The sequence below is a fragment of the Fukomys damarensis genome, unplaced genomic scaffold (assembly GCF_012274545.1).
Source record: "Fukomys damarensis isolate Sample0158 unplaced genomic scaffold, DMR_v1.0_HiC HiC_scaffold_33, whole genome shotgun sequence".
Classification (NCBI taxonomy): domain Eukaryota; kingdom Metazoa; phylum Chordata; class Mammalia; order Rodentia; family Bathyergidae; genus Fukomys; species Fukomys damarensis.
In genome coordinates this window covers 54,059,303-54,077,970 of record NW_022900945.1, presented here as the reverse complement: position 1 = coordinate 54,077,970, position 18,668 = coordinate 54,059,303, and the positions used below count along the sequence as shown (strand labels likewise).

Below are 18,668 nucleotides of genomic sequence, written 5' to 3'. Positions count from 1 at the left end.
GCCACGCAAAAAGGGGAGCCAAGGCATCAGGAAGACTAAGTTTAACCCCTTTGGATTTGAGAGAAAGGTGGGGGTGGGGGACGGTGTGGATTCAAAGAGTGGTTTAGACTTCACAGCTGCGACCCGGAGGAGGGAGGTGTAGTTTTGGCAGCAGTGCGGAGACCTCCACCTAGGACAGTTCTCCTGCCCCGGGGCTCTCCCCTCCTCCCCTGAGTGTCCTCCATTCCTAGGCCTCTCGTATCCAGTACTGTGGGGCAAGGTGAGAGGGAGGGTGATCGCGTGGAGGAGCCGCAGTCTCTACCAAGACGATGGAAGTCCTGAGCACAGCTGACTCCCAGGAACGGAGGCACCAGCTGAATACTCTGTGCGAACAGGATATCAGCCAACGGTCTGGGCTTGAGACCGATTGAATCAGCACAAGACAATGGCCTTAGAATGACTGCAGGATTGAGGGACTTTGAAGTGAAAGACCTTCTTAGTGTAACTCAGTTCTTGGGCTCTGAGATGGAGACATTTTTCTCTGGCTGTGAATTTACTGGACAGATTCCTGTCTAAAATGAAGGTACAGCCCAAGCACCTTGGGTGTGTTGGACTGAGCTGCTTTTTTTTGGCTGTAAAATCAATAGAAGAGGAAAGAAATGTTCCACTGGCAACTGACTTGATCTGAATAAGTATCAGTTCATGGTTCCAGACTTGATGAGAAGGGAAGACTCCTGGAGAACGTGTGTCGGAAAGTCAAGGCTACCCCTGGCTTTCAGTCTTCACAAATCTATTATTTACTCCTTCTGGGGAGCTTGCCATTTGCAAGGAAAAATAGTCTGCATTTTGAAAGACTAGAAGCTCAGTTTAAGGCATGTCACTGCAGGATTTTATTTTCTAAAGCAAAGCTGTCTGTGTTGGCCTTGTTTATCATTGCATTGCACATCCGAGCATGGAAGTGTGGAGAGATAACGGGAGGAAAAGAATGTCTTCAGAAACATTTCAAGATAAATGGCAGAGATCTGACCTTCTGGCAAGATCTTGTATCCAAGCGTGTGACTGAATATTCATCAAATAAGTGTTCTAAACCGAATGTTCAGAAGTTGAAGTGGATTGTTTCTGGGTGTCCTGCACAGTGAATGAAACATGGTTATTATAGAATAACTCACCTTCCAACAATTACTGAAACAGCTTCTTTTTTGGTACCAGGGATAGAGCTTGGGACTTTGTGCTTGTGAGGCAGGCAGTGGAACCACTGAGCTAAATCCCTGACTCGAAACAGTTTCTTTTTTCTTTTTTTTTTTTGATTTTTTTTGGGACAGGGTCTCACTACGTAGTTGAGACTGACCTGGAACTCACTATATAGCCCAGACTGGTCTTGAACTCACAGCGATCCTCCTGCCTCAGCCTTCCGAGTGCTGGGATTACAGGTGTGCGCCACAACGCCCAGCTGAAACAGTTTCTTAGTTGGCAAATTTAGTTGTTATTCTCTGTATAGAGAAAATTGTATAATTTTCTTCTACAATTGAAGTATTGAAATATTATCTTTAAAATAAACCAACTGGACTTGGAATAGCAAAAGGGAAAAACTGGTATCACCAACCTAGTCTGCTAACATTTGAAGGAATTTCCTATATATAAAGTATAATACTCTAAGGGCTGGGCATGGTGAAACACACCTATAAATCCTAGCACTCGGGAGGCTGAGGCAGAAGGATCACCATGAGTCTGAGGTCAGCCTGGGCTACATAGTGAGTTCAAGGTCAGACTAAATCACATAGTGAGACCCTGTATTGAGAAAACAACAACATCTTTAGGAGTTTCCAATCTCTTATATATGAACCATTTCATTAAATTAGCAGCTTAGAAAACAACTTCCTCTTTTATAACCTGAATTTGTACAGTAGTGCTAAGTAATGGTTCTTTTAATTGCATATTTTTGCTGAATGTAGCCCTAAGCTCTAGCTCATTTAAAGTTATTATAGGACCAAAAGTTGGATCCACATATGAACTAATTTGAGACTATTAGCTTAGAAGCAGAATCATTATGAACTTGAATATTACATCTAAAGAAAAAGTAATACAAAGCAGATGATCTCTTTTGGGTTTCTGAAAATTGCAAGTCTGTCTCCACATGCTGCTCCTGCAACTGGATTACTGTTACTACAAATTACTGTTACTACAGTAATTATATTCATAAAACATAAATTCAGTCACTGCGTACATTCTATATGTTCGTACCATCTAAATTTATTAACTGACAGTCATGATTTATTTTTTGGTACTCAAAACTAGAGCTTAATATTTAACACATCTACATATGATCATGAAAGTTAGGCTTGACAAATTTACTTTTAACAGCTAGTAGTATATAGATAAACTTTTGATTAAATTGGAGGTATTTGTTTGTTTGTTTGTTTTTTGATACCAGGGATCAAACCTGGGACCTTGTGCTTGCCAAGCATATGGCGGAACCACTGAGCTAAATCCTCAGCCTCTGGAGGTTTTGTTCTTTACATAAATAATATTATTGCAGCAGCAAAACATTTCTTTGAGGTCTTTCTCCAGCACCCTGAATTGTGGATCCCATATTATTGTAGTGGACTTAGGTTATGAACCCTCAAAACATCAGAACTAGTTTCGTATGATGTTCACCATCTTTGGAAAACTGCCTAATTAATATAATGCTGCAGTAGGAATGTTTAAATTTAAGTTAATCTGTAAAGCTAAAGGCATAAATGTGAGACACTTAATACAAGCCTGAAAAGGGGAACTGTGAATCTTCATTCTAACATTAATTTAACTTTCTATACTGGATCAATATATTATATTTAGGTGACATTGAAAATAGTAACCTACTTAATTTAAATGTTAAATCTTAAATTATGAGGTTTACATCAAAACCAACCTTTCACACATGCACTTTTTAAGGCTTAATAGAGGCTATATTCTAGATAATATAAATTTTTTTGGCACCCATAATGCAAGTAATAGATAGTTCAGAGATGAGAATGTTATTATTATATGGGAATGACATTTAAATTTAAAAACATTTTGTATTAAACCAAAATACAGACCTACTAAGTTTGGCATATTCATTGAGCTATCTTTAATGTTTCTTCTAAAAAACAGGTGACATTTATATCGATGATAAAAATTTCTATACAGAATCTACTTCCTCAGTCTATCTAGTTTCATTAAAAAATGTTCTATTATATTACATAGTAAGTCAAAATTGATTATCATTCTGAAAACTTGCTTTACCCTAAGTTCTGGCTAAAGCACTCCAGGTTTTACTATGGACTGTTTCTATAAAACTGCCATTGCTTCCAGTTTTTTTTTAAAGGAATAGAATATACTTTCACAAATTTCCATACAGTGTCTTATGAAAATTATGAGATTGCTGAGGTAGTGTTTGTACTTCTCCATGTGAGCCGATCAGTGCAAGGAGCTACATTGTTAGTGTTGTAAACAGTTACTCAGTGCAGCCTGAGGCCTGAGTCTATCCAGAATGCGTGTAATCAATGTTGACAACATGTTACAGATAAATAAGCATTGAAAAGCAAACCAGAGAACCACCTTTTACCTTTTTGTAAAGCATGTTTTGTGGATAACTTCAGTTTTACCATAAGGCTCATATATTTCAATATTTTGTAAGCATCAGTATTAATTTTGAGGCAGCGGAACCACTGAGCTAAATCCCCGGCCCTATCAGTATTGATTTTGAAGAGACAGAGGAAACCTAACCAACTACCATTATGTTTACTACTAAGAGATATACCTTTCAATAAAATTATTAAAATTCACAACATAAATAAATAAAAATAAAAGAGTAGTTCAGAGAATTTCCCCGGAAACTAAATATGTTTAGGTCCTCGCAGATGTGTATGCCTCAGAGATAGCCTCCTCCTGTGTCATTTGGAGGCCAGTTCTTTCTCCTACGTCCCAGGACTGAGTTTCTCCCGCCGGTCGCCCAAAAAACTCTGCTTGAGACAGTGGATGGGGGCTTCATCTTTGTTTCTCCCTGGATGAGCAAGATTCCCAGAGTCTCAGCTGCCCCAGAGAAGGGTGTGTGTGTCCCTCACCTAGAGGGTTTCCCTGTCGAGGCTACCTTTTGTCCTGGAGTGCACCTCCTGACTCTTGTTTTCAATCCTGCTCAGAGGCAGCAAATGCCTCTTCTCTCCTGTGTCCTTATGAGTGAACACTCATTTTCTGAGGTTTCCCTTAAGAGTTTCTATCTACCAGAAAGGAGAGAAGACTCTAAAGGTACAGAAGCTGTAGACAGAGAAAGAAAAAAGTAACCTGCAATGACTGTTTTAAGAAAGAAGGATCTGGTACACTTACAGAAAAACCCAGCATTACTTTTTTACTTTTGAATATGGCTGTGAAACTAAAGTCCCTCTATTATAGACAGACGAGCTAGATAAAAATATTATAGGTAGTCAGACAGGGCTAAGTCCTTGAGAGGGCCAGGACAAAGGTGAAACACACCACAGTTGCACATTGGCTAAAAACCAGGCCTCAGGTTGGAGATAAGATGCGCCGGGGATTTAGCTCAGTGGTTCCACTGCCCACCTCACAAGTATAAGGACCTGCGTTTGATCCCCAGTACCGGGACAAAAAAAAAAAGATGGAGACCAGATGACCAGACCCACACACTTCTTTAAAAAACTGGGCTTAGTGAAGTATAAATAGGCATCGACCACCCTGGGAGGGACCAGAGACCTCTGGACCCACTGCCTCCTAGGAGAACCCATGTTCTCTCCATCCAGGCTTACTGTGTGACTCGCTTCCCAGTGGGACCACCATTGCCTAAGTAACTATACATGTAACCTTACTGCATGTTCATGGCTGTGGCCCACGTTTTACCTACATGGGTTTCACTCTATAAAACTCCTCTGTACCTTTAGCTCCTTTCTTCAAAGGTGTAGGGAAGGTGTGATACGTATGGGAAGAACAAAAAGGGAAAAGAAAAAAATGTGAGAGAATGAAAAGATGAAAATAAAGTGTTTGTAGATGGGGAGGGGAGGAGGGGGTCAAGGGAGGGCAGAGGTAAGGGGAAAAAATGAGAATCAAGACTTGCCATGTAAAGGTACATGATCCCAACAATGAATGTAACTGTACTGTATCCCTAAAATGTACCAATAAACTCAATAAAATTAAAAAAAAATAAAAAACTCCTCTGTAAAGTGGGGTCCTTGGCTCCCCACTCGGGACCCCTCCTGCCCCTCAGGAACTTTCCTATCAATAAATATCTTCCTACTTTTAACCTCTGTAGTTCCTAAGACCCATTCTTCCTTCGATTTCTAAAAAAGAAAAGCTTGACATGCCATGTAGTTACCAGGTTGAGAGATGTATTTCATATTTCAAATTTTTCCACAACACCTCTCATCAGGACAAAAAGACTAAGCTACCAGCCCAGGGAGGCACATCGGTTGTCCCTGGAGTAGCAAGCCAGATTCTGGCAGGATTGTAGGAATAAATTGTTACTAAGTTGTTACAGGATATGCACTTCCTGAAAGTAGGGTCCCCTCATTCACTCCTAGGACCCAGCCTGTGGCCAAAGACTCCAGGGCTGGGTACTGACTGTGTCCTGCTATCTTCCTTTTGATTTCTCAGTCAGGAGAAGCAGCTAGCTGGGATAAAAAAACTCAGCACCAGTAATGAATGAGGGATGGAGTTTTACAAAGGGAGGTGATTCACTTGTAAGGAGGAAATAGCAGAAGACAGAAGCTGCGGGGCATGGAGGGCAGGGGGTCCGAGTAAACAATGGATACTCCTGATTTCTTTTCTTAGGTCTAGGGGCCCTTCCTTCCAGGTGGGTACCTGGAACTTGTCACAATCTGAGTGGTTTCTAGGCTGTCTTTGGGTGGATCCCCAGGTCCCAAGACCCTGACCTGGGCACTTTTGCTGTGTGCACATTCCTTTTGGTGGGCTTTGTTTCACTTTTTGCTTCCTGCTTTTTTGTGATATGTAAGTTGGTTGGGGGAAGTCCCTTAGAGCTGGTGATTAAGTAAGGGGATGTGTGTGCATTTAGTGCAGGAATACAGAGATCATAGACTGAATATATACATGTATATATATCTATATATATATATATATGTATGTAAATGCCTAAGTGTGTGTATATTTATTTATTTAGTGTTACCGGGGATTGAACTCAGGACCTTGCGCTTGTGAGGCTAGTTCTGTTGGTTAAAAAAGCCTCTCCTTGGGCTGGGGATTTAGGTCAGTGGTGCCATGGCCTGACTTGCAAGCACAGGGTCCTGAGTTCAATCCCCAATACCAAAAGCAAATAAAAAGGCCTTTTTGTAGAGCCATAGCCAGAATACATCTCAGTAGCAACAGTGCAGATGCTGCCAAAGGACTACAATGTCAGAGTGTTGTGAATCCGTCCTTGCGTCCTGTGGTGCTGCATATCCTTACCATCACTGGAGATGCCCCACGGCCTTTTGCTCAGTTCCCTGGTGGATAAGCATTTAAGCTTGAGATGTCAAGTTGACACGAACCCTAGGCTGCTGTTTTCATTGGCTGCCAATCTTCCAGTAACACATTTTCTTGGATTAAACTTGTGTGAATGTTCTGTGTTATTGCCTTTTGAAGTGATGAAGAAATAGTGTACGGTAAACCTACTTCGCAGGAGATGGTTGCTCTACTCCAGATTCGCCTTCACTTAACAACAGAGGCTATCTTTTTAGGACAGTTTATAGCTTTTTTGAAAAAAATTGAGAAGACAATAAATGTGCTTGTGCAATTTCCTCTATTCTTAACATTTTGTTAATGTACTACATACATTAGAATTCATGAACAGAGCTTTCATTATTATTAACAAAATTCCAGTTATTCAGATTCTCTTTATTTCTATCCAATATCTCCCCACTCCAGGCTCACAAGTTCAGTGACTATTTTTACTGCTGTGCTCATTCACATTGTGATAGACGCCCAACAAATCCTTGTCCCCTTTCCTTTTCTTTCCTGTTACTGAATCTTGTTCTTGTATCCTCTTCTCAGGAGGAAGGGAGGGTGAAGCTCTACCTGAAGTCTTAGCACTTGAGGGTAAGAGAGGTGCCCTGCCCCTGACTGTGGGCAGGTAGGTGGGATGGAGGCTCTGCCTCAGGATTAGCAGGAAGGTAAGATGCAGGGCTGGTGGAATCTGAATGGTTACCCTTGAAGTCAAAGCTACGGATTCAGAGTCCAAGCTACTTTGAGCAACAGACCACCGAGCAGAAATTGCCTCAGGATGAGCCGGAGAGATATGTCAGCCAAGGTTGAAGGTGCAGCCTCAGCTGCCTTGTAAAATCCTCTGTGGCTCATGCCCTTCAAACAGGTGCTGGCTGCTCATTATAGCCACCACTTTTGTGCATTGTGGTGTGAGTGCCATTTCCTTGGTTTGGTTCTTAGTTGGTCCATGGGACTGGAGACACATGTAACTGTCTTGCAATCACTGGGTGATAGAAACCTGCGCACCTCTAGGCTGATATTGTGTTTTTGACCAGGATAGATAAGCTCTTGCCGTGCTAGGTAGACCCAAACTCGGGACTGTGGGATGGCAGAGATCATAGGGGAATGATCATCTGTAGGGGATGTGAGGCCTACAGATTGTCACACAGGGAAGGTGAGTGGCCTGACCTACTACAGAAACCTTCCAGAGAACTTGAGTGAGAATGGCTTCCAAATGATCCTGTCTGTTGGATGAGATGGTGTTGGACACAATGGGTAATTCTGATTCTTTTAGAATGGACATTATTGTGCATCTTTCTCTTCTCTGTGGGATTTACAAATGAAAAATTCATCATATATTAAATATGGCACAGGAGATTCCAAAGGAGACTTGGCAGATTTTATGTTTTTCTTATGGCTTAGCTACAGAAAGAGGGAAGAGTAGATGTATAGGGACTGAGGGACACTCTTAATGCGTCCTGCTTGCCTCATAGAAGTTTAATGCAAGGCCAGGACTATGTCTACACTGTATGTAATCACAAAGCTACACTTTCCTCCTCTGCTGTGACTTCTCATTTTCATGCCTTTTCCTTCATTGAATCTTGGTCAGTTCATTCCAAGCAAGCTTCAGATGGTGCAGGGGAAATTAGCTCCTAAAGTAATAATGGCTCAGAAACCTAGCGCAATGTAGCTCTTTAGAGTCAAACAAAGAATACTTAGGACTTAATGAAATATTGGAAAAAGTAGTCCTAATTGAAAAACAGATTACAAAAAAGGAGATAATGAAATATCATAAATGGAAAAGCAGAGTACAGGGTGGCCGTGGCTGGCAGAATAGATATTTGATGGGGTGGGCGGAGGGCTTTCGGGTGTGACTGCGGCAGGCACGAAAAGGGGCTGCAGCCGGGGCCACGGCACTCAGGAAAGAGCTTATTTTGGGCAGTGGAGTCCTGTCAGATTCTGTCTGGAGGCACGGGTGAGGCAAGCTCTTGTTATATAGGTGAAGCAGAGTCCAAAATCAGAGGGCCCCTTATCCTTCACATTCATAGCTAATCGATTTTCATCAAGGATGCCGAGCCAAACCGATGGGGCAAGAATACTCATTTGAGCGTGTTGCCCTGGGACAATCAAGACAGCTGCATGCAGAAGGCATCCCTTCCTTAGGTCCAGCACAAAAATAAAGACAGAATGAAGTGTGGATTTTTCTTTCTCCAATTCCCCAGACCATAATGTGACCGTTATGTACTACCAACATATATTAATTAAAAATCCTAAAAAATTAAACTACTAAGTAAGAAATAAGCTCACCACGATAAGCAAAGTCTAGGCTCTGAGAGTCTTTGTAGCAACTCATCAAGCGTGAAGGGGTGTTCAGAGGGATGTTTCATTTATGGCTGGCCAGTGGATCTTCCAATTGGCACCGGAATGGAGCTGAGGACCAGTCAGCCTGGCTCCCGCTGTTGTCCCCTCTCCTCTCTCCAGCAGGAGCGCTCTTCACTGGCCCTCCCAGGGCTGCTCCATCTCTGTCATTCAGGGCTGGATGGTGTGGCGGCTGGGGACAGGCACCTCTGCGTTTAGTAGCTGTGTCACTCTGAGCGCATACATGTGCTTGTCACGCCTTACTAGCCAAAGATGAGATAAAGGGACAGAGGTAAACTCCGTGAACAGTGCTCAGCACAGAGGAGGCACTCAGTGCTTGAGGACTTTCTGTCTCCAGAAGTCTTCTGACCCTACAGAAACAGCCTTGGCCCGCCCATGCTCTAACTCCTTCCCTCCCTCCCTCCTTCCTTCCTTCCTTCCTTCCTTCCTTCCTTCCTTCCTTCCTTCCTTCCTTCCTTCCTTCCTTTTTCTTTCTTTCTTTCATTTTTTCCTTGCTGTACCGATGACTACAGACAGACCTGGAGCCCGGGAAACCTGTGCGTCACAAACCGAGCTCCTCACCTGCGGGTGCGGGGTGGGGGAGCTGAGATGAGCAGGTGTGAGGAGGGTGGGGTACACGTTGGGCATCTGGTTTATGCGTCCTTTCTAAGCACAGCGCCGGGGTTCTGTCTGATGTCTCCCCCACGTCCAGACTGCGAACTTCTGGCAGGCACAGTGTTGGTTGCTTCATTTCTGTCCCACTCTCTCTCCCAAGCACCCAGCACTAGGTGGGCCTGGCCACGGACACGGGTCAAATTCTAGAGAAATATCAATATTAAGGAAGGGTTGATATTAAAATGTACAAATACAGGTAGCTCAAATATTACGGCGACTCACGTGTCTACCAACAATGGATGAATAAGACAAACTCTGATACATGTAAGCAAGTACTAGGTACTCATTGATGCCAGGCTGGTGTTGATTAATCGCGTGAGGAGATTTCGATGGCATAGCATTCAGCGAGAGGGTTGTTGCAGGAGACCTGTGGAAGGACAGACCCTGTGTATTAGCACTATGTGGGCGCATTGTGTCCCTGGCGGTACACAGTTGGGGTGAAGAGGATGCAGCCTGAGGTGAAGAGGTGCTTCCCTTGTCACAGCCATCCGTAGGTCAGAGACGGAGGTTCTTTTAAGAGACAGATTATTACCCAGTGGTTGTCCAAGTGTGAATCATATTGGTGTTAATGATAGGATTTCAAGGCTTTAATTTTAATGTTGTTTCTTGATCATAGGTATTGGAATAATAGACATTTTCCTGATTATAGCTCTCAACCCCTGATTAACTAATTTTCTTGGGCTATAGTCTCGGGGGAATAGTGGCTGAGTGAAAGGCACTCCGTGAAAACCTCTGTTGCTCTAGCTTGACAATAGCCAAGTTCTTTCATTAAAAAAACAATTCGAGCCATATTTCTAGTCTGGAAATTGAAAGCTGCCTGGATAGCCATGCTTTCTGTTGAGAACATTTTTATATTGAGTAGATGAAGGGACACTTAAGAAGTTATTGTTTTGGCACTGGGACCTTCCCAGCACCTGCCCACTGTTTTCTGTCCCCCTCACGGGGTGTAGTTGGGTCACCTGTCCTTTGGTGCTCCCTTTTGGGAGATGCACTCAGCGGCCCATGTGGCCCCGCCCAAGGGACCTGCAAGTTCTGAGACTGGCTGAGTGGAAGGGGCCACCCAGAAAAACTCCTGTGCTGCAGTAAGCTGGGGGAGGGAAGCTCAACTGTCACTAGACAGCCCGGGTGGCATCTGTATCTGTCCCCCCCAAGAAAATCATCCTGCTGGTCTGGTTCCCCTCAGAGCAGTCCTTCCCACATTGCCCTGGGTGTTTCCTGAGGAACGGATTTGGTTTTCACTTCTCTTTCACTTCCCACCCATCACCCATCTCATTAAAAACCCTCCTGTCCCTTCTTCCCATGCACAGGATGAGGCTGCAGACCCTTTGGCTTTGCTTCCCCGGGGCTCTGGAGCCCTGAGTCCTCTAACTGTGCTTGATGCTCCCTGTGGACCCCACCCCTGAGCAGGCCAAGTTCTTGGACCCTCCAGGTCCCCAGGCCTTGGCCTTTGTGCTTTTCTCTGCCTGGAGCACCTGGTCCTCCGTTCCCCACCGCAGCCCAAAACTGTTCAAGTCCTGACTCAGCCATTACCTCCCTGAGGAAGTCCCCTTCCCCAGTGTGCAGAGCGCGTTTGCAATGCCCAGTGGGGGCCTGACACACTGCAGCCCTTGGAAACAGCTCCTGAAGGAGGGAATGCACTCCTGACCGGAGTTTGGAGTTTCTCTAACTGGGGTGGGGGGCATTGGAAAGATGCACAGAAGTGTGTTCCTGACCCCACCCAAGCCCTGAAGCTGGGAGGATGAGCTAGCTCAGAGGCAGGGACGGATAATGAGCCCTTGTGATTCTAAGGCGCTTCATCCCCTAAACCAGCTGCATTCATCCTGGTGACGAGGGCGTGATATCATCAGGAAGGCAGTCGGGGCTCGGTGGTGCCACGGAGGAGCCTGGGGAGTCCTCTTTGGCTGTCCTAACTGGAGGCACCCGGGACCTGTGGGACACAGCTGCCTCCTGCCTGAGTCTGGGAGTCTCCGGGGCCAAGGCAGGCTGCACTGTGAGTTCTCAGCAGCCCTGCCAGACCGCAACAGGTCAGTGCCCCTCAAGGGCATGGAGGGGAGGAGCATCCCCGCTGGACCAGGCACGACTGTGGCCCCAGAGGGGTTTGGGATCCTAACTGAAAAGCAGAATCTGGGGCTTTCTCCCCAAAACATGGATTTGAGTCCAACTCTAGATCGGATGTGTGGTTTCGAAGATCCCTTAGCCTCTCTGGGTCTCATTCGCCGTCAGGAGAGCAGGGGAAATGGCGCCTCCCTTGGAAGGCCGCGTTAGGGTTTAGTGAGATCCCGCGCACACGCGCTTCTCCAGGAGGGGCGGAAGCAGTAGGCGCCGCGACTGGGACCTGCTCAGAGTCGGGGGAAGCTGCACTCCAACAAGAGAGGACTTAGCTCCTACTCTGTAGGGGGAGAGGAGCGGGAGGCCTCGGCGTCAGCGCAGGGGCTGTGGGGGCTGCGGGATTGTGCGGGCGTGGTGAGGCCAAGAGGGCGATCCATGTCCTGTCCTAAGTGCAGTGACAAGGAAAACGGCAGTGCAGGCCCGCGTTTCCTCAGCCATATGATTGTTTCCATGTCCCAGGGGTTTATTTGAGCAGGATCCCGGCTTCTCCGCATTAACGCTCCCGTGCTTTAGAGAGGACTGCGTTTCTCCTCACACTTGACTAGGGCTGACCCCTAACTCAGGGTGGACTGGAGGGGAGGAGGACGCGGCTCCTGTGCCCAGGGGGCCCTCAGTCCCTGTGAAGGGACACAGCAGTGTCCCCTGCTCTGCCAGGGGACGGTGGCAAGGAGGAGACAGCATCCGAGACGCGGTGCGGGAACTCGGGTGGAGCGGCGAGGACAGAAGGCTCTGGGAGAAGCCGTCCACCCTGCCGAGCACTGCTCAGGTGTGGGGCTGCTGTCTCCTCAGACCCTCTGCTGCCCCAGCTGCTCCACCCCTGCGTCTCCGGGTCTGCTCCTGGCCATGCCTCACACGCCGGTGGAGGAGTCCCTCTTCAGCATCATCCGCTGCTACCACCGCTACGCAGCCCGGGAGGGGGACGTGGAGACTCTGTCCCTGGAGGAGCTGAAGGCCCTGCTCATGGACAATGTGCCCTGCTTCATGGAGAGCCTGGTGTGTAGGGTCTGGGGTTGGGGTGGGAGAGAGCAGGGGACCAGGGCACTTGCTCAGGGTTGGTTGTGGGGTGGGAAGTGAGGGTTGGATGTGAGTGTTGCGGGTGCAGAGGGGAAGTGATTCCCATGAGGACCTCCGACCTGGGGGAGGGAGGAGGGCAGTAGCTGCCCAGCTTGCTTTCTTCTCCTTGCCTCCCCCCAATCTCCTGCCTTGTCCCACTCTGGCTCAGCCCTGAAACTGTCCTACCGCCCACCAGTTAATCCCTCTGCCCTCCCCCGTGCTCCCAGCCCATTCAGTCTGACCCAGGCACCTTTCTGAGCCCCTGAGAGGCAGCTCGTTCTCCTGCTCCTCTGCCATGGGCCCTGGGGAGGCTCGTTTTGGCTGTGGGGCTGCTGAAGGCCGGGCAAAGGTAAGAAGGAGCCTCCCCTTCTACACCTGTCCCCAGAATCTGCTGGACCTGGCGACGACGGTCTTCTCCCTACCAGCACAGCCCAGAATCCACAGGCTCCTTGGGAATGGCCAGCGCACCCTAGTGTCTGTGGGTGCTGCCTTCTGCCCTCTGTCCCATGTCCCCGGTCTCCGGGCCATCATCTCTAGAGGACATCAGGTCCAGCCCCTGACTCAAGGCTAGTCTTTTCCCGAAAGGCGTTCTTTTGGCAACTTCCAAGCTCTGCTGCTTGACTTTGGGGAAAAGCAGTGGGTCAGTGTGGCCTTGTGTTACAGTAGGTAGCTCTGAGGGTTCAGAGGGGAGCTGGGGCTGGAGGCTACTGTGGTTTGTCCTGCTCCCAGGATGAGTTTTCCTTACCAGGGAAAGTCCACGGGCTTGGCCTGTACTGCCCGGGCCCTGTTCCTATGGGGCTCCCAGTCCCACCAAAGTCCAGGCCCTTAGGGACAGATACCTGGACACAGGTAGGAAGCCTTGTGAAGGTGGCCCAAGGTGAGGGAAGCTGGGCCGAGGCCACTCAAGGCGAGACCCTTCCAGCTCCTCTGGTCAGTCAGCTTCATGGAGGCAGCTGGGTTACAGGAGCAGCAGGTGGTGGTGTGCACGAGGGGAGCACCTGCGAATCTGCGGGAACGAGGAGCTGCCTGCCTGGTCCCCAGATGCCTCCAGATTCAGCAACTCCCTCAAGAAACACTTCTCACGGGGCTGGGCATGGTCACGCCCACTAGCCAGGTCCGGCCAGAACTCAGTTAATTCACTGCCACTGCACAGTGTCTTCCCTATGCCCTGGTCTCCACCTGCTCCCTCTCTGGGGTGGGTTGAGCCTGACTTTCCCCATGCTATGCTATCCTCCACCTCAAATCCCTCTTTCCTCTCCTCCACCTATCCCAGCCTCACACTCAGGGCCAGATCAGGGCCAGGACATCCTGGCCAGCTCCAGTCTGATGGCTTTGTCCTTTCACTGTGCACTCTAGGTGGGTGACACAGGCAGGGTGTCATAAACAACGCCTAGGTGGCTGCCACAGCATGCAAACACCTGAGCCCACTTGTGCTGGTCCTGCTGCAGTGCTGGGGATGCAGACGTGAGGGGCAGAGGACTCTGGCCTTGGGGAGCTCCCGGTGCGGGGCTAGGGGTGATACCCTACCTTCAGGAGGCTGGCATGGGGTCCCTCCAGGCTGTACAGACAAGCAGCCAGGCTTCCGTGGCCACTGATGGTGGCCAGGAGATGTGTGTGGAGAGGCCAGGCTGCTCAGCGCTGCTCGGGGCCTGTGCAGTTAGCCCATGATCTGTGCCGTGAACTTGCTCCGTCTGCCCCTGTGCCACTCTGCTCCACTGACCTGAGAGCCAGGGCACCTCGGCCTCTTGGGCCTGGTTTTGCAGCACATATTCCCTGACTATCTGGGGGAGGAGTCGTTTCCCACTGCTGCAGTGGGGGAGGGCCTGGCGGGTGACCGAATGCCTCTTCTCAGGGCCGGAAGGACCCGTACTACATCGCAGAGTTGTTCCGGGCAGCAGACAAGAACAAAGACAACCAGATCTGCTTCAATGAGTTCCTCTTCATCTTGGGCAAGCTGGTGAAGGACTATCACCTGCAGTACCACCGGCAGCTGTGTGCCTGTTACTCTGACCAGCACAGCCTCTACTAGAGGGAGGGCAGGTGGAGCCTGTGCCCAGGAGAGGAGCGACCTGGGCATGGGCAGCCAAGGGAAAGACTCTGCTCTGTGGCTGCGTGTGTGCATATAACTGTACAAACCCTCGCATACGTGCTTCTGAGTGTGATTTGGCTTATGGTTCGGGGTATTCATCAGCCCAGGAGAAGAGGTCTTGACCCTAGAGAACGTCCACTTCCAGGGAGACATAGCTCTGGCCTCCGGCTTTCGCTCTGTGAGGAGGAGGCTCGTGCCTCAGGCAGGTGAACCTCTGATCAGGAAGCCAGGCCTCACTGGGGCTCGCCCTGCCCATGCATTGCTGGGTTTTTGAAGGTGTCCGGCTCTGAAGGCGAGCTTCGGTGAGCTCGTATTACAAGGGGACCGGTCTGGGCCCGGAAAGGGCAGGAAAGTGGGGAAGAGGGCATTTCCAAAGGAGGAAACAGCAGTGGGGACCTGTGCGTTATGTCCAGGAGCAAGAAAAGCTTTGCTTGGAAATTAGTGTCGGAGGAGAATATGCGAACTCAGTGGGAACGGGTGGGTCAGGACCAGACTCTGGAAGTCCTCAAGAGCTGAGCAGTGGGATTTAGATAACTGGACCCTGAGCAGTTGTGCAAGGAGGGGCAGGGACGGTGTGACCAGCCTCAGCTTTGGGAAACGAGCTGGGGGCAGAAGGACCAGGCCAGAGGGAGGGTCCCGTGCAGCCTGGGCCCGGGGCAGGGAGGACCAGGTCATTGGCCACACCCAGCGACGGAGGGAGGCAGTGGGCACCAGGGAAGTGAGCACAGCGTCGCCTCAGACCCCGGCTGCAGACAGCGAGAAGGGTGAAGAGGAGGTGGGAGTCTCGGGTGTGTGAGAGATGGTGCGGAGAAGGCATTGCGGGCACCTGTGCTTGGGGACACAGCGCCAAGGCGTTGTGCGTGCTGAGTCAGAGAAGGGAGCAAGAGGCTGGAGAGCTGTCAACACCTGTCATGGGCTGGTGATGAGCAAAGCCAGGAGGCTGTCAACAAGGAAGGCTTCCCGGAGGAGGGAAGTGGCGGCTCCGGTTTCCCTAAAGAAGCAGGGTGTGGGTGTGGGCCTTGGCCCCGGCTTGGGGCTGCCATGACTCAGAGGTCCATACCCTGCCGTCCCTGACCTCAGGAAGGCCGAATCCTTCAAGGGGTCTCCCCTGCCTCAAATAGCCCATGCTGGTGGCTGTCTTTTCTGAGGTTGGGTCTGGGAACAGACGTCCTTATTTCTATTAAATGGGGGGCTTTAAAAGAATGACAGGTGACCACCGCACTGCTCACCTCTGGGAGGACTCTCTCTCTCTCTCTCTCTCTCTCTTTTAATTTGTAGTATTGGGGATTGAACCTAGGGCCTTCCAGCTGAGCTGCCTCCCCGGCCCCTTTCATTTTTAAAATTTTGATACAGTAAGTAACTACGTTGCCCAGGAGGGGCTGGAACTTTCTGTGCTCCTGCCTCCGCCTCCCAGAGGGCTGGGATTACAGCAGGGCAGGAAGGGCACCTGTGGCTGGGACAGTGGCCTTGAATCTGCGGTGAAGACCCAGGCTGGTGATGCAGGTCACCCTTCCTCGTGTCTGTGAGAGTCCCTCCGGCCTGCCTCCCCGAGGAGCCTTGGGTCCCACAGTTCGTCCTGTGCCAGGGCACCCTGAGCCTCCGTGGCTTCTCGCAGCCTACTGCTGGCAATTTCTCCACCAGTTCTGCCTGGCCTGTCATCACTTCCTCGGCCTGGGTAGGGCTGTTGGGACACAAACCGGGGACTGGGCCCTTTCCGGTAAACACGGCCAACTTCCACGCCCCCAGGTTGCCCCATGGCCTTCAGGCTGATGGCAGATGCTGCCATTTCCGTGATGAGTTTGCCCATTTCCTGCCACTCACATCTTCCGGTCCAGCTTAGCACAGCTCCCCTTCTCTCCAAAGTCCCCAGAGCTGTCTGTCCGTGGGGAGTGTTTTGGGGTGGTCTGATGACAAGTCACAGTCACTGGTCAGCCCGCACAGGCTGCTGGCTGGATGCCGTCCCTCACGATTGCTTTTAGTATCCGCCAGGGAGACCAGGGGAAGACTGAGTGATGCCCCCTGCCTTAGAGTCCTTCCTCTCACTGTGCAGCCTGCAAATAGGGTAATGATACCTGCAGTGCCCATGGTACAAGGCTGCCAGAGAATCAGCTGAACTGGTAGATGTAAACACACTTTGAAAATGTGACGCTTTGCTTTAGGGTTAGGTGGTGCCTGCCAAGGTTGGTATGACAGTGCCTGGTGAATAACAGTTTTATAGTATGGGCTGATTATTGGCTCAAAACTAGTCACAACAGGAAGGTGCTTGTTTTCCTGTCTGGAGGTCCGTTCACCTCTTTTCAAGGATGTTGGACTGCATTGGATTGATGGATTTACATTCTACCTTCCTCCAAAAGTGATTTAAGATGGGTGGGTGTGATGCAAGGAATTTCCACATTAGCTAGGGAAAGACCAAAAGTTCAATTTTGCCACATTCATTCTCTCAATAAACACTCAATGAGCCCTTGGTAGGGGCCGGGTCTTGGGAGTGTGGAAATAAATGCAGCTTCCCTTCTAAAGGGACCCCTGGTCTCAAAGACAGACAGTAAACAGGTGAATCATAATTCAGCAGGGCTCATGTTGCGGTGGAAGAGCGGAGAATTAGCCTGTGTAGAAGGGGTGGAGGATGGACAAGCAAAGATGGACTTGGAACAGGAGATGCCTGAGCTGGGTCAGGAAGGGCAGGGAGGGTGCTGCCAGGATGAAGAGGCATCTGGGCAGGGACAGGAAGTGAATTCTGTCACTCGCGCGCTAAGTCACCTAAATCTGGATGAGAGGGAGGTGTGCGTCTCTCCTGGGGCCTCCGTTTCCTCATCTGTACAATGCCAATTGACCAGAACCTACCTCATAGCATTATGGTGAGAATTGACTGAATTGATGCCAGAAAAAGACCTTGGAACAACTCCTGACACGTGGCACCTGCCCACGAGTGTTAGTTGTCATTTCACTGTTTCATTGCCTGTTGTTATGGATCGTGTTTGCAGTTCTGAGCATGCTGGACACTGGGCTATGTCCAGGGCAGGCAGAGAGGCACCGTCCTGCCCTGGAGGGTACACAGTTGAGGTAGAGAATCAGGCATAGATCGGAGGAGTTACTATGGCTCCCTTGACACTGCATTCCATAAACAATGTGTAAAATTTCATGAAAATATCATGCACATTTAGAGAAGTGCACAAGTTTTAAATATTTTACCTGAATTATCAATCCTCACAAGTTAGACAGTTTAAGGTAGAAGCACTTAAAAACTTTGAAACAGTAATTGTGGTAAATTACACATAACTTCAGAGGTACTGTCTTCACCATTGCAAGTAGACATTTCAGCAGTGCTAGGTACATAGTTGTGCAGTAGATCTCTAGATCTTCATCTTACAAAACAGAAACTCTAGAGGCTGGGCTTGTAGCTCGGTGGTAGAGCAAGTACTTATCTGATGTGGTCTTGGTTCAATCTCCAGCACCTAGACAAGCAAACAAACAAAGAGACAAAAAACAAACCAGGAAGCTGGGTGTGGTGGTGCACGCCTATAATCCCAGCACTTGAGAGGCTGAGACAGGAGGATTGCTGTGAGTTTGAGACCAGCCTGGGCTACACAGTAAGTGCCAGGTCAGTCTCAACTACATAGTGAGACCCTGTCTCAAAAAACAAACAAACAAGCAAACCAAAACAAAAAACAATACCCCCCACAAACCCAGGAAAAACTACCTCCATTGAAAAATGAGTGTCCATTCCTCTCCTCTCACCCCCTAGCAATGGCCATTCTACTTTCTGTGTCCATGGACCTGACTACTCCAGGCACCTCACATGAAGTGGAATCACAGTATTTGTCTTTTTGGTGACTTTTATTTCACGTAGAATACGATTCTTAAGGTTCACCAAAGCTGTAGCATGTCAGAACTTCCTTTCAGAAGCTGCACGGTACACCGTGTGTGCAGGTATCGGCTTTATTTAGCCATCCATCTGCGGACAGAC

The 18,668-nt window shown here is 48.9% G+C and overlaps 1 protein-coding gene and 1 pseudogene across 1 annotated transcript; both read left to right on the top strand.

The window, feature by feature from the left end:
- Window positions 1-308: 308 nt before the first annotated feature.
- Window positions 309-7,026, top strand: LOC109118644 (annotated as a pseudogene).
- A 4,376-nt stretch (window positions 7,027-11,402) lies between these two features.
- S100a7a (S100 calcium binding protein A7A) lies at window positions 11,403-14,699 on the top strand. Its single transcript, XM_010643744.1, has 3 exons — window positions 11,403-11,477; window positions 12,352-12,555; window positions 14,468-14,699. The coding sequence occupies exons 2-3, from the start codon at window positions 12,406-12,408 to the stop codon at window positions 14,642-14,644; spliced, it is 327 nt and encodes a 108-aa protein (XP_010642046.1). The 5' UTR covers window positions 11,403-11,477; window positions 12,352-12,405; the 3' UTR covers window positions 14,645-14,699.
- The last annotated feature ends 3,969 nt before the right edge of the window (window positions 14,700-18,668 follow it).